This window comes from Melanostigma gelatinosum (assembly GCF_949748355.1).
Source record: "Melanostigma gelatinosum genome assembly, chromosome: 6".
Lineage (NCBI taxonomy): Eukaryota > Metazoa > Chordata > Actinopteri > Perciformes > Zoarcidae > Melanostigma > Melanostigma gelatinosum.
Genome location: NC_136639.1, coordinates 18224392 through 18240183, shown reverse-complemented (window position 1 = coordinate 18240183; position 15792 = coordinate 18224392). Strand labels below are relative to the sequence as shown.

At 41.4% G+C, this 15792-nt stretch overlaps 1 protein-coding gene across 2 annotated transcripts in view; it reads left to right on the top strand.

The window, feature by feature from the left end:
- Positions 1-15792, top strand: part of unc5ca (unc-5 netrin receptor Ca) — a gene marked incomplete at its 5' end in the record, with an annotated part of 181060 nt that overhangs the window by 130238 nt on the left and 35030 nt on the right. For both annotated transcript variants that reach the window (XM_079271094.1, XM_079271093.1), the window contains 3 exons: positions 12208-12388; positions 14878-15045; positions 15239-15403. In XM_079271094.1, coding sequence (XP_079127220.1) covers positions 12208-12388; positions 14878-15045; positions 15239-15403 — 514 coding nt within the window. The remainder of the gene's footprint in view (positions 1-12207; positions 12389-14877; positions 15046-15238; positions 15404-15792) is intronic.

Sequence of the window (15792 nt, the reverse complement as noted above, 5' to 3'; positions counted from 1 at the left end):
TTTAATTGTGCATGGACATTGGTGTTGCAACCATGCATCATTTTAAAATGAATTCTCAAATAAACAAAACACAAAATAGGTATATGGTGCAACTTGCCAGGAAAGCATTCATTTCAAGATGAGTCAAGACATTACAAGTTTGTTTAGGTGATAATGTTGAAGCACTTAAATCATCTTCAGCAGTTTGTGTCCTGTGGTTTCTTTAGCATACTCTCCCATTGCTCACATTTCATCCCCACTGTTACTTTCTCTCTCCTCATCTCTCTCACTTTCATCTTTCTGTCCCTCCTCCTTCCCCGTCTTCTGTTGTCGCCATTGGAGATGTTAAAGTACTTAGTGAACCAGAAGGTTCAGCAGGAAATGTGGAATACATCACTCTCAAGAGAAATAAAGAAAGCAACAGAGACACTGATTCCGAGGCCTTCAACACGTTTACCGCATTGACCCGTAACCATTCACGGGGCTGCTCTATGATTTAACAAGCTGTCAATCATTTCAACACTGGCTCACAGCAACCAGGAAAGTCATTTAGGCAACACACTGTTTTTTAAGTCTTAAGGAAGCTCCAAAGTATCTCCCAAAGGAGGCTCGCTGTGTCTGCTTAACTTTACGCATTCAGGCATTCCAAATGGTTATTATATTTAGTTATGATAGGGGTGGAACTACTTTTCTGCATTCAAATAATTGATGGGAATACGAATTGGAATATGTGAGTCTGCTAAGAAATATTAATTTTGCTTCAATAGAAAAAAGACTGAATCGATCACAATGTTATGGTCAACGATTGACAGTTGTGTGCGAAGATATTCTGACAGTTGCCGTCAACATATTGTACACAGCCCTCATGAAATCTGTATGCCGCTAAATATGGCAAGATCAAATATTGCCTTGTGACGTTCAGGGCTTGCACATTAGTCAAGAACGCAAAGTACAGCAGGCTATATTCTAACAGAGGAGAAAAGAGGTTTCATCTTTTCATTTCCTAACTTTCAGTTCTCCTATCACAATTAGAAGGTGTTTCCCTTTTGAACTTTTCCCTGGTGATATTTGAGGTGTTGATTCTGATTCTAGCTGTTACTAGGTCAGCATCTGTTTGGGGAAACGTTTCCCCGACGTGTCTGAGCTGTTGAGTGGATTTGGATGTTTTTCGTCTTGCCTCTTCCTCTAATGATTGGAGCCCAGGGTCTCGTTTCAACTTTCCATCCCCTAACTCTCACTCACCCCAAACTGTCATCTCTGTTGTTGTTGTTGTTTTTCCTCTCCTCAGCTAGCACTGCTTCCATCACAGTCCTCATGTATTGTCGAATTGATTTTCTATTCACTCCGTTTACGTGTTCATTTCGTTTCTGTTCATTCCAATTATCTGTTGTGCTTTTTTCTTGACATGAGTTCTTGGTTCTTGGTAAGCAATTCTAGGAAAGACATTATTTTTATATTTAATTTTGCAAATAAATAAATCATTGCCTGATGCCTTCCTCTTGTCTTTAAGTGTTATGGATAGACCAGGGCAGCCTTCAACTACTGATCAAAATATATAATTACAAGTAGAATAAGCTTGAACACATATTTTACTTGAGTAATGTAAAAATCCCAATGTCTGTCTCAGTGGAAACGGCTTTGCTCCCAGACTCACCTGCTTCCCATCCTTTGGTTGTCCCTACGCCCTCCTGCTTTTCCAACAGTAGTAAATTAAATATTGAAAAAATCTTTTTAGAATAAGTGCAATACTTTCAGCTCATCTTTAAACCATCCTTCCTGGCTAGCCTTGTTTCCCTGACATAACCACATCTTTAATGGTTGGTGTTCACTCAACATTTCCATGCCGTAAGTGATAATCAATCTTTATTCCCTGGAAATAAATGTATTGCTAAGCAACTGTAGTCAAAGTGTTGCTTTCTGCCTGCATTTTATTTTATTGAATTGTTGGGGCTTCAATGACGTAGTTGCATTGCCAAGCCTCAAACTTTGCTGTCCGTCACTTAAACGTCCTCTTTCACGGTTTTCCAACTGCCATGTCACTGCCCTTCTCTGCCTTCTACACTTTCTGCACATCTCCTTTTCCCATTTACTCACCAACCACCTGCACCATGTCTCAAAAGTGCAGCCCATCTATCAATCCTCCAGAGTGGTAGTCCATCTCTGTACTGCCCGCGTCTTTGATGCTTGAGAGATGGCTTGTGAACGCTGGCAGTAGCTGCAGTTCTTGGTGGATTTTATTTTACACACTCACACACCTTATGTTTTGACAAAATGTTCAGTGGTAAAATATTCCCCTCGCAAACTTCTTCTGCCTTTTCCTAATTGTCTCTCTCCTTTCCTACCCCCTCTCCCCCCGCATTCCTCACATGACTTTTACTTTCCTTCTCATGTTTTCCCAAGTGTTGGGCCGAATAGATTTCCCCATGTACATCCTCCCCATCTTCTCTCCATTCCTTTTGATCCATGCAACACCTCTGTCCAGTTCTGCTCCCCCTCCCTCCATCGGTCTTTCCCTAATTGTGACATAGCATGGAAATTCCAAATCGCTCTGCCTCTCCCTCATACTCTCTCACCTCCTCATTACCTTTTCATTTGTCCTTTTTATTCCATCGCACTCTCTCTTTTCCCCCCACGGGCTCCCTCTCTCGCTTCCTCTTCCTATTTGTTGATATTGTCGGGATCGTTTTAATGGATCACCCACAGATATCTGCTCCTAGCCTGCACTCCCTGTTTCCATCCTCCTCCACCATAATCACTGCCTCCCTAACTCTCTATCTTTCTCTCGCTCCTTCACCGTTGTCGTTGAAATACCTCTTCTCTATCCTACCCTCTCTTGAGATTTTTCCCCATCCATCTTTCGCTCTCCCTTTCTCTCTGCACTCTTGAATGTTGACATGAGAGGGTGAGTCTAATAGATCACTGTGAAGCATCTGCACCTGTGTTAAATCTCAGAGGGAATGCTCTGTGTGTGCGTGTGTGTGTGTATCCGTCCATGCATGTGTGCACCCTAGAGAAGCTAGTGCAAGCTTTCTGTTCAGCACATCTGTGACCTCCTTTGGTGCTGAGCAACTTCCTTGTTTTACCTCTCCTTTCCTTTCCTCTCCTCTCCTTCATTTCACCTGCTTCTATTTGTTCTCCCTTTTCTTCGTTCACCCTCTCCTTTATATCATTTATAAACGTACATTGTACATACTGTAGATACAAATTATTTTAGGTATTTTATGGGCTGAATCTTGCAAAACAAATACTTAAAAGCACAAGTCCCGGCTGAGTGAAATAATACCTGGGTATCATACGTGTGTGCCGTTCATCATTCAGTTAAAGTGTACCAAGGTGCAGTGAAATAGTAGGTTATTAATATACCTCTGTAGGCCTGTCCCAGTCCAACTCGGTGTCCTACTGTGTCCCAGTTCTGTCTGTGTGGGACACTTTGAAGAGCGCCCTGCTCTTCCTCACACTCTGCTGCACATTGGGGATTCTTTCTATCATATACATACTTCATCCTCGATGCCCAACTACATTTGAATTCCTAGTGGTATACGAGTCTTCTAAGAACATACGTTACGTCCTCGTTCCTCTTATGAACAGGACCTCTGAGAATTCTCAGAGAGAGTTTGAATAGATCATACAGTGTAGTGTATATATTCCCCTCTCTTTTAAATTGTGCAGTACATGAGCATGCAATGAGCTATTTTTACTTTGAAACATATATCTGGCATATCGACATACAGTTTTACAAAACAAACCGGGAAATAATTTGCCAAAAATACTGCATCACGTAATATGGAAGTATGTTGAGTTATATAGGGTAACCTTTAGGCTAGCCCTGTTTGTCTGGCTTTCCTTGTACTGTAGGTCTGTTGCCTTCATATTTTGTGTTACAGCATAGAGGCAAAATAACAAAGATACAATGTGTTCTTAATTGATTTATAGAACACACATGCAACAAAAACTGAAACAGACAACTTTTAGATGTCTTTCAGAACATCAGTGTCGGATGATTGTCGACCGCGACCCAGTTATGTCCATGTGGTTAATTAGGTCTTTGTGTCACTCGCCTGGATCTAGTTCATTAAGCTGTCAGAGCCTGTGAAATCCCATGTTGGCATGCCCACATAAAGGCACAGACACACTGACACACACACACATGCACGCTCTACCCACTTCCATCCTGTATATATGCGTGCACATCGACAGTGACCTTACGTTAACCTGCACAATCTGCCCGGTCTGGCCAGTCCTGGCGTGTATTGTGTTGTTGTGGGGTTGGTGGCTTTAGCAGCTCCCCACAGTAACAGTGGGCAGCAGGATTGTCCTAATCACCTCCCAAGTCCAGTAAGGATGCAGACAGAAACACCAGGACATATGGCCAATTAAGACAGGGATGAGAAATGCTACAGCTATTCTGCAGTTGAATGAACATCACACTTAACATAATCAATGTAATTGATTGGCAAGGTTACTGTTCCTGACTACTGCATGGACATCGACACTGTTCTTACATATAGCATTGAAACTCATCATTTGTGAGTGCTGTATTTTAAGTTATCTGTGTCTTCTGTCTGTCTCGACAGTTTATTCTATTTTATTTTGTCCATCAGTATATTTGATTCATATTTTCCTGTTCCTGTCCGTATTATTATGTCTGACTGCCCGTCTCTCAGAAGGCTTATGTCAGCATTGTTTGCTCCTGGGATATATTCCTAAATCCAGCTTTTAAGCAAGTCACAGTTCTGTGATGGCAACCCGAATGAAGACTATTTGTCCCTGCCTCTTCATGTTAGATGTTCCTACTTAGTTCTTAAACATCTAAGGTATGCTTCTCTAAGAGATTATGCACTTGGAAATACATTTGAAGTTGGGAACATGCTGTATTTAGGTACTTTTTGAGTATGTAAAACAATACAGCATTGTACATATTCTGTGTATGCTAGCAACTGCAAGGGGCTAAACTCGTTGGCCAAAATAAAAAGGAAGATTTTGTTCGGTTCAAAGTAAGGGATGACGAATAGGAAAGTGCAGATGAAGAGCGTGTTACTGTCGTAGAGGTGGGAATGAGGTGTAGCCCTTGACGTTAAGAGGAGATTTAGTCCGGAGGTTTTGTTGGCACCAAAATATAGCCATCTGTATTTGTTAGAATGCAGGTATAGAGATGCCAAGAGAAGAGTCAGTGTGAAGGAAGCTGAAGGAGACAGCCACTCACACAACACAACACATATCTGCACTTGTTTTTCCAAATGAATGGTTGCTAGTTTTGCCCTTGCAAATTACAGTACTTCAGTGGTAATGTTATGTAGCATTCCTAATGTAACTGATTGTTTACTTCCTTCTGTATAATAAGCTATATTGTGAGCACAGATGTGCCTCTTCCACCACATCAATCAACTAAGACCATAAAGTGAGAGTTGGTAATGCATTCTATTGTCTGAGTAGGCTCTATGTAAGATAGCAGAGTTGCTATTACTGTATCTACAAATAGAAATGTATCTTAATTGTCTTGAACAAACTCGATGGGATTTAGCCGCCACGTTTTCCCATTGAGGATACAGCAGTACAGCTGTGTTCAGCAGCTTCCACCATGATCCTTATGGTCTGCGTTTGTATTCACCATCATGAATGAGGTATAAAAGAAACACTTCCTGGTGCGTCATAGTTTCATTTGGTGCATTTATAGTCTGATTTCAGTTTAAGTGCTACATTTATTTGATGCTGAGCGAGGCAATTTAAGACCAATTGTTTTCGTTTTTTCAAACAATGATGGGTACTCTCCTGTAATTGTTTGAAACCACAAAGTCCTTTTGTTCATCTCATCACAATGAGTTAATTGTTTTGTCTAATATCAACACATACACACTCACACACACGGTCTTCACCATATTCAAGTGCTCTGTTGGATTAAATTTCTATTAGCTTTCCACGATTGAGTCTGTAGATTGTTGATTAGCCAGTAATGGCCTTTGTTACTGCACTAATGAATAGCTTGATTACTATTTGACTTAGCTACACATCAGGAGGCGGGTGATGTGTGTGTGTAGGTGTGTGTGTGAGACATGTTTTGGTATTATCCTCTGACGAACACACACAGACAGTTATAGCCAATTGTCTGGGTTTGTGTCAAGAACACTGATGGCAGCAGAAGAGAAAGATGGATGGTGTACTCTGCCAACACCCATCTCTCTTCCTCCCTCTCTTCTCTCGCTCTCTTTCTGTCTGTGTCTCTGCCTCTCAATATGTTCTCTCTCCGTCCCACCTGCTCTCTGTTTCTCCAGCCTGCTGCCACTCCACTGTTGTCTTTTTCTTAAGTCCTGCATCCTCCTCCATCTATTTGTCTTCCTCTGGCCCTCTCTCATCTGTGATCTCTGTCTTTTTTGTTTCTTGCATGGCTGACTTAATGTTCTCCTTTTCTCCTCTGTTGTTCCTCTCTGTCCGGGGTTATTTTCTGCTGACTGGACTCACCGGGCTCTTGAGAACTAGGTTGGCATATTGCTTTGTGTGCGTGTGTGTATGTGTGTATGTGTGGCTTTGTTAATGGAAACAAGCATGCCAATTACGGTGATGTCTCTCTAGATGCTGGTCAGAGCCAATAATAATGAGTGTGGCACATCTGGCAGTGTGCTTGTGTGTGTGTGTCTGAGTGTGTGTGCTGGTATGGAGGGCATGGGGTGTGTAGGGTGTAATGATTGGCAGAGAAATGATGCTTCTCCGAAGTTACAGGTACAATTCTATGCAAACGTACGCATAGTAGTTCTCCCAGAGGCTGGCAGGCAACCTGACATGCACATCTTCCAAATGTCAACAATGCATCGCGCCAAGAAAGTCAATTGTTTTATTGAGCTCTGGTCGGGAGGCAGGTTTGAATTGGAAGTGACAAAAAAAGTAAATATCTTAAAAATAATTCATATAGGTATAAAATAAACAGTCACGTCTCAGTAACTCCCATAAACGTTCGCCTGAGGCAGACCGTAAAAATATATGATGGACACTGAGTGTGAGGTTAACATTGCCTTCTATGTAGTATATATCTGTAGAACATCCACTTATAGCAAATAAAGCCTGAATTATGTATTTGGTTAGACACTCAAAGAACTTGGTTAAGGTTTGGGAAAAATCCTTGTCAAATATTGAAAAGTCAAATATCACCAAAATCAGTATCGTTCCCAAACCAAAGTGCTTTTGTTGACTAAACCTGTCAAAGTCCTGCAGCTTTGTACATGCAGTACTTCCTCCATATGAAAGAAATGTTGCCTGTGGACATAATCCAGCAATTAATTATGTTTCCCTTAAAACATGCTTGGCAAAACAAATTATATCAAGGTAGTTTCTCTGAGACAGGGTAGACATTCAATTAACGAGTAAAAAGCTCTACACGTATAACTCAGCTGCAATTTGTTTATTTTTAGTTCCATGAATCAGCGTTTAGGCACATCCTCAGGATGATTCAGACAAAGATGTGCCAAATGAATGCACACAACTAAAACCGATTGGATTGGAGTTTTTTTCCCATCCTTATTTCAAAAGATAAAAAAAACAATTGCCCTAAACAAACCCTGTGGTCAGTTGAAACAAAGATAACTTTACTCCCTTTAGCTCTTTGTCCTTATCCGTCCACTGTCTCTCTCCTCTGATGTCGGGTCTCAGATTGCCATGAAGTGAAGTGGCAAAGCTTGCTTGAGTGGGTGCTGGTTGCGGAGGCTGGGATTATTAAAACACGGACGGACACACAAAGCAAACTCAGTGCACGCCCACACATAGGTAGAGTGATCACTTGGGTAGCTATTTAACCCACTCATCTGTGGTCTTAAGGGGATCCAGATCATTTAGCTAATCAAGTGGATGATCATATTAACACTTCAGTGATTCACAGGCACGCACACACACGCAGACACACACGCACACACACATGCAGTACAGCTTGATGTCCCTGTCTTTGATTGCAGAATCTGATTTTATTGTAACTGGTCAATATTGTGTTTCGTCACACCCTTACTGTGTATCTGTGTATTTGCGCCTGCTGCTACTTTGAAAAATGAATATTGTGATTCAGTGGAAGATTTTATCCATAGACGCTGTATCTCTGCGCTGTTATGAACTCCCATATGAGGCTCTTTGCAGTGGCTCTACAAAGCATGTCACATTTTAGCATTTGTCATAGATATTCGTTGCTTTGTTATCTCACTTCTTGCTCTGTGGTCTGCCATTTGTTTTGCCTTTGCAAGATTTACACTGCGTTTCTCCCTCTGACACACGGTGACTATGATGTGACTATGACTATGAAACATTTTGTGCTGCTCTCAAGTGCAACAAAATGGAGTATACATCTTTATATCTTGGCCTGCTTTTATCTTGCACAGCGTGCGACCGAGCCTTTGTTTCAGTGCCAAAGAAAGATGCAAATGTCAATATAGTACGCTGTTCTGCTGCCTTAAAATTGCACAGCAAAATATCTAACATTTGTACTTAAGTTGCGAGTGAGACAACTTGCGGAAGTATTTACATATTATAATGTATCACTCCCCCCTACAAATATATTGCAATATCCAAACACCACAAGCACATACATTATTAAGAACTGAGGAAAGACAAAGCTGCTTCTATCTAGTATTCAGGGGCACAGGGTTTGAAATATACCTGGAGGCAAATTAAGGTCTCAGTCTCTGGGTCAAGCACAAAGAAAACATGAACAAAGTGGGTGTGTAATTGATCAGACAAAGCCTTTTTTTTCCCTTTGAAAAGAAAGCCAAAAAAAAGTGATGGACTCTTCCTGAACCTTTTTTAAAACCATGTTACAGTTGAAACAGAGGACAAGAGCATCGCTTCTGTTTGTGCACGTGTCAAGTGTGTCAAAGGTGTTGTGTGTGTGTGTGTGTATGCGTGATCACTGGCATGTATAATGTCATTGTTTGATATCTGCAGCATGGCAATAAACAAAATGTTTATGGTGTGTGTTGTGTGTGAGAGAGAGAGAGTTTGTTTCTAGCGAGACAGCCAGGTGAGGGCAAGAGTTAAAATAACAAATACACATTCCCCCCGGGGTTGGCTTGATCCAATCAGCCACCTTCTGTCATTCACACACACAAACCCTTACACCAGCTGTGGGTAATGATGTGGTGGCAGTAGCAGTATAGCCGCCACATGTGGTCTCTTTGTCTGAGCCCAGCGGAGGACACATCAGTCCAACGCGCTCAACCTTCAGGCGTCATCAAAGGCCGCAGCTATTTTCAGTTCAGCGTCACACGAGACCTTAGCTGCCAGTAAAGGCCTGTATTCGTTTTCTTCCATTTCGCTGGGAAATGATCTGATCATACACCTCGGAGCTGAAGCTCACTACACAAGATAGAATGATTCATGAATTGATTACAGATTACATAAATACACAAGCCCTACCATGTCAGTCACGTTTGATCAAATGTTGCTCGTTGTATGTGGTTATATTTTATTGGAAGGACTTTTAATTTATGATTTGGATTATGTAACAATAAATTGTGTAATTGTGGCATTTGAGAAAAGTACTGTTGGTTTAATTACAATGGCAAGTAACAGATATTTGCTTTTAAATGTTAGTTTTCAACACAGGAACACACACACACACACACACACACACACACACATCTATCTTGCGCTTGTTTTAGCATTGCAGTAGAATTAGCCAGAGTAAGCAATTTTTGGATTAGAAGGTCCCCCAGGTTAATTAATTGGAAGAGAACTTGGTGGCCAAGTTGTGCTCATTGCTTTTGTTGACTGACAGTAGTTTATTAACAGTGTTTGGAGAATGAAGGGACTAATAAGCAAATGGTTGAATACATAAACGGCATAGTTTTAACATGAAGTAAGTCTAGAAGAGATTAGAATAGAGATTGTGATAAGACAGTTGTAGCAGTTTAAAGAGTAAATTCTGAGTAGTATTATGAGTAAAGAGGCTAGAGATGTTATGTTACTTTGTACAATGAACAAGACACTTGAGGTTAAGTGTCCATGCTCTGTTATGGTAGAACGTATTGAATCACGGCCACAGTCTTGCCTGTTTTTAAATTGATATCCTTAGCAGCGTAATGTGCCAGCACATCAATTTTCCATGAACTGAGATTTCACTTTAGATCATTTTCATTTTTTTGTTAACTTATGTCATCTTTCACCCTCCAATATTCACCGAAGATACTTTATTCCGGGGCTTTAATCATCGAGCGGCAAATTCATGTCAGGGGTGAGACGCTTCCTGGTGACCGTACACTTTGAAAATGAATTTAAGTCACAAGGAAAACTCCTCCTGCCAGTCATAGTTGTTTCTATTTGAATGAAACAATCTCAATAAAGGAAGCAAATCTCATGTTGTTGTCATGAAGATGTTGGTGTCAACATAATCATTCTCACAATTCCAAAATCATCTTTTCAGATCTCTTGTGTCATAGTTCCAACAATCTTTAAAGTCCTGATTGGGGGGAGGTGTTGAGCACACTCTAGGAAGTCTGAAGTCATGTTATTATAAGTGAGGCTGCTAATAATGTTACACCTATCTATTAACCGTATATGTGAAATTTCATAAACCAGTAAACTTCCATGTAAAAGTAAGTAAGAATATCCAACCTGCAAAGCCACAATATGTGCTGCTGATACAAGCCTACAGCTTCAGGTCTACAGCTGAATTCACTGATATGTTACCCGTTGTTTTGAAGACGTCATTAAGGCATGAGTTTGTGATTTTAAATGAACAATGTTTTTTGCTCGTAACATGGTGCTCAGCTCCGTCCATCTTCACTGTTTCTGTCTATCAGGTTCATATTGTTATGTAGTCCAACCACTGACCTTAGATCTCTGAGACAAAGTGCAACAAATATACTGTATTCTAGTGCAGTTATTTTTCTCCGTGACCACAGCTTGTATAACTACCCTGAGCATGAATAAATGAAAATCCTTATTACACACATGCATTTGCTTTGGTTTGCCAGAGAGCAGAGAGACTCTTTTTGTACACTTGTAAAGTACGAGGATGGACTCCTCGGCTGACCGTTCCTGCTGTGTATATGTATGTTTGTGTTTGTTTGTCTTTGCTGTTTTTCTCCAGTATAACCTTTACTTTGTAATGGAAACTGAAAGGTCACACAGCATTTCACTTAAGATTGAGAATTCAAGGCTACAGTGAGCCCCCTGGCCAAAGAGCACAGCTGAATCTCTAAAGCTCAGAGAGAGAAGCAGGTAGAATAACTGAAGGAGGAGAATGACAGCCGAGCCGGGGTAGGCAGCAAGCCGAAGAATAACACTGAATTTCCATCTGAGATTTCCATTTCCTAATGCGAAGGGTGGAGGAAATTAAACAACGTGAATTAAACAACGTGACTCGGACATTTATCTGCTTGCCATAAAGCTCGGCGAGGCAAAATTTATGAGGGTTTGGACCAGTAAATACAGCACTCAGGAAATGTGATTCGGCTCGTAAATAGGATAGTTTCCCGCTGTCCTGCCCTTCACCCAAAGCACCTTGCGAAAGCATATGTTCGGGACATTTTCCTCTGTTTCTACACTGCCACCCATGTTGTGAAGGGCTTTGCTTGTCTTTGCTTTGTCTTTGCTTTTAAAACGTGTGATTTCTGTAACTTGATGCATAAACAGCCTCCTGTAGGCAATCATTTAATTATTTCTATCATTTTTACATCCTACCTCACAAAGGGATTTCATTTGCTTGTGAATTTTAAATGTGATTTCTAATACATAAGAATATTTGTTACAAGGTGAACCATGACTAGATATCAAGACAGCAGCCTTCTCTCCGACTCCTACGCCTATTTATTTATTTGAATTTTCAATGGTGACATCTCAAAGCTTCTCTATGTGGAACAAGTGAAAAACAAGATTACACCATCACCTATTATCAGTCCTTCCACACCATCTTTATGATTGATCAGATTGAAAACAAGATCGTACCATTCTTTTATAATTGACCTCAGCTGGCAAGATCTAATGATACATTACATTACAATCATTTAGCAGACACCTTCATCCAAAGCGACTGACAATTCAGATTCCATCACATGATAAGTTGCAAAAACGAATTAATAATTGTTTATTTGATTTCATTTGTTTTTTTGACTTAATGCAGGCACCTCTACAATTAGATAAAGACCATTGTGTCATCACACAACAACACAACTTACCAATCTCTTGTCAGCTACATTGTTCCGATCTTTTCGAAACCTTTATACTGACCTCATTTCCTCCTCTCTCTGTCTCTCCCAGGTGGAGTGGTTGAAGAACGAAGAAATAATTGACCCAGCAGAGGACAGAAACTTCTACATCACCATCGACCACAACCTGATCATCAAACAGGCGCGTCTGTCTGACACAGCCAACTACACATGCGTGGCTAAGAACATAGTCGCCAAAAGACGAAGCACCACAGCCACTGTCATTGTTTACGGTACGGCTGCATGCTCCTGTCTGTGTGGGTCTTTGTGTGTGAGAGCAGGTTTTAAGTTTGCTTAAGAATATTGTCACTAAAAGCTGTAATTGTTCTCTTTTCCTGAATGCAGGTGACATTTTTGTTGTGTCTGATGTTGAGTGTTTTACTCGTATGACACCGTTTTAAATGCTATCTGCAGCTACCCAACAATGTGTCTGATCAGCCAAGCCAGCCCCCATCTGCCACATGAAATTAGCTCTTTGTGATTGGCCTGAAATCCCAACATCACCCTTGACCTCACCCAATTAAAATCGACCAATCACGCCTTCAGTTTTAAATTAGAACACTCAGGCTTTCCAAATGTCTGCACTTTCAGCCAAGAGTCCCACTGTCAGATGAATTGCACAGCATATGGCATGATAACAGCTGTGAAAAACAATAACAACAACTTTGAATCAGCTCACTTCTTTTGTTTTCAGGCGATGCTCTTCTCTTGCTATTTGTTACGAAAAACTGAGAAGAAGAAGCTTGTTAAGAGGAAGAAAACACCACACATGCCGTTTCCGCCTGCTCTTCTTTTTTTCCCCTGTTTTACCAAATGCCAGCCTGACATGAGAGAATAGGAAACACTTTGAGGATCAACAATGTATAGCAGAACACTCACACACACATGCACAGTGTTTCTCTAAAACGTAACACTGTGTCTATTCACGGGGAAGAGTGTTTCAATCAAAAACAACTGTGCATGTGTACGTGTTCAATACAGACAGCGAGAGATGGAGTGGTTTGACACTGATGTATCCTTACAGAAATAGATTGTTCAATCTGTGGTTCAATCTTCTCGGCTCCACAAGGGCCCGACTGACACTGTTGACAAGGTGAAATAGTAGCGGTAAAAAAACAAAAACATGAGGGGGAGAAAACGGAGTAGCTATATAGATGGATGGGAGACAGGTGAGGACAAAGGAGAGGCAGAGGAGAAGAGAGTGGGAGACAGCAGGTGAGTGAGGAAGAAAATAGAGTCGAGAAACCCAAGAAAGCAGATGACAAAAGTGATTGTACCTGATTTCACCGGTCTCTCTCTCTCTCTCTCTCTCTCTCTCTCTCTCTCTCTCTGATGATTCAATTATAATTGGGCATTGGGAAAGGAGTGGGCACCATCCACTGGGCTGAGACAGAGCTGTCAAGATGCAGCAGAGGGGATTTCAACCCACCTCTCTGGATGTCAACTCTCTCTCTGGGTGTCCTTGTGACTCATTCTAACTCTGCACCTGATTTCTCTCTGTCATGCTCGCCCTTATCTTTGTCTGCACCGTGCTGCCACATTTGTTTCTCATGAAAAACAACAGTAATGCAAAAATAATGAAGCAACGATTGAGTCTAAATGTGACGGGATGCAGGGACAACTTGTTGAGGTGCAAAGACAACAAGAGGGAGAAAGTGGATAAAGATACACAGAGAGACAAGGAAAGAGAAAAGATGCAGGCAGATTATGAAAACACATTATTTATTTTGGCGTTAAGGATTCAGAAAAACTCATATTCAAAGAACCATGAGTCCTTATAATAGTTGTTTTGCCCTCTCCCTGCTCTCTCTAACAAGGGTCTAGGGTTAAACAATCTGCAAGCGGCATGACAGTTCATGTGTCTTTTACCATGTGTAGGTTCTACAACTGCGTGGGTTGGCATATGTGTGTCTCTGTGTGTATTAGTGAGTATGAACAGCGGAAAAACATTGTGCAGCAACAGGTTACTCAAGATTTTGTGTGTGTGTGTGTGGTTTCGTTGTGCAGGAAAATCCAGCTGTTCTCTCTAGACTTACCCAGCCTCCTGGCATGTGTACAACACACACTGAAGCCCGTGGAGACAAATAGTTAAATTCAAATGAACAACGCATTCAAATCACAGATGTATCCGTTGAGGATGATGCCTCTTTGATTCAATAGGATTATAACGCTCTCTGTGCCCATTTGATTGTTTCATCACACATCATTTTCTCTTGGTATGTCTGCTACAATTCCATCAAGCCTACTGTATTCATTCCTCAAGGGGAAATTTGAGGCAGGCTTTGCAAACACAAATACACATACTTAATGACAGCGGTCAAGCCACAGCTGGCCAATAATATCCAACACCACAGAGGCACATTATTTATGTCAAAAAGTGTCAAAGGGTTAATTGCGTTCATCAATCCACACACATGTCTTGTACTGCGTCTGTAAGATGAATAGCCACTGGAGTAAAACCAAACTTACTATTTGTTTGACATACAGGCAATCTAAAACACATTACTGATGGTCTTAGCTTAAAGTAGTCAAAGAGGACATGTGTGGGCTCATTGATGATCGTGTTGTGCAAGGGATCTTTGTGGTCTGCCAGTACTTTTTGAGCTGAAAGTAGCAACTCCTTGATTGGCCAGCGAAATAGATTGCTGTTTTTGTTGGAATGTCTGATTAATGCATGTGTGGATTACTGTATTGATTAAGTTGCTGATCTCGGTTGCCACAGTGAACGGTGGTTGGTCAACATGGACGGAGTGGTCGGTGTGTAACAGTCGCTGTGGACGGGGCTTCCAGAAACGAACCCGCAGCTGCACTAACCCCGCCCCTCTCAACGGAGGACTGCCGTGTGATGGACAGGCCATTCAGAAACTGCCCTGTACCACACTGTGCACTGGTGAGTGAATTATAGTCCGATTCTATCCATATGCATGCAGATTGGGCCAATGGATTGTATCCTTTTCTTCTTTGTGTTATTTTAATATGTGGCCTCAAACTCAGCTTCTGCTGCATTCCACCCCTGTTCTTTCTTTGTACTTTTTTCCGCCCAATATTCATTTTTTGCTTCTTTCCCCATCCTTTTCCTCCAGTGGACGGCGTGTGGACAGAGTGGAGTAAGTGGTCGGCCTGCGGGACAGAGTGTACCCAGTGGAGGAGGAGGGATTGCAACAACCCAGCACCTAAAAACGGAGGAAAGGACTGCAATGGGCTGGTGCTCCAGTCTCAGAACTGTACCAACGGACTCTGCATGCAAAGTAAGTTGACTACAATGAATCTTCCAGAGGACAAGCATCGATGTATCTCTTCTAAATGTATTGAAGTTGTGTCATATATATCGTACCAAACCATGAAAGATGAGTACGCCAATTCGAACAAATGTCTTGCAGTGACTGCTTCAGATGGGAATTGAAAGTGAATTGAAACCGGATTAGGCAGGCCGATGGAGTGGAAATGCATGGTCAGATATTTAGCTGAAGAACAGGAGCGGGTGAAATGTAACTTGACAAGTTATGGGTTCGTTTACAGCACTGATCCATAACGAGAAATCCATCACTAAATATAGTACAAATGAAATTAACCCTGAAAAGGAATGTTGTAATGTAAGCGATGTACTTGGCTGAGCTGATATCTAAAGTATTCGTAC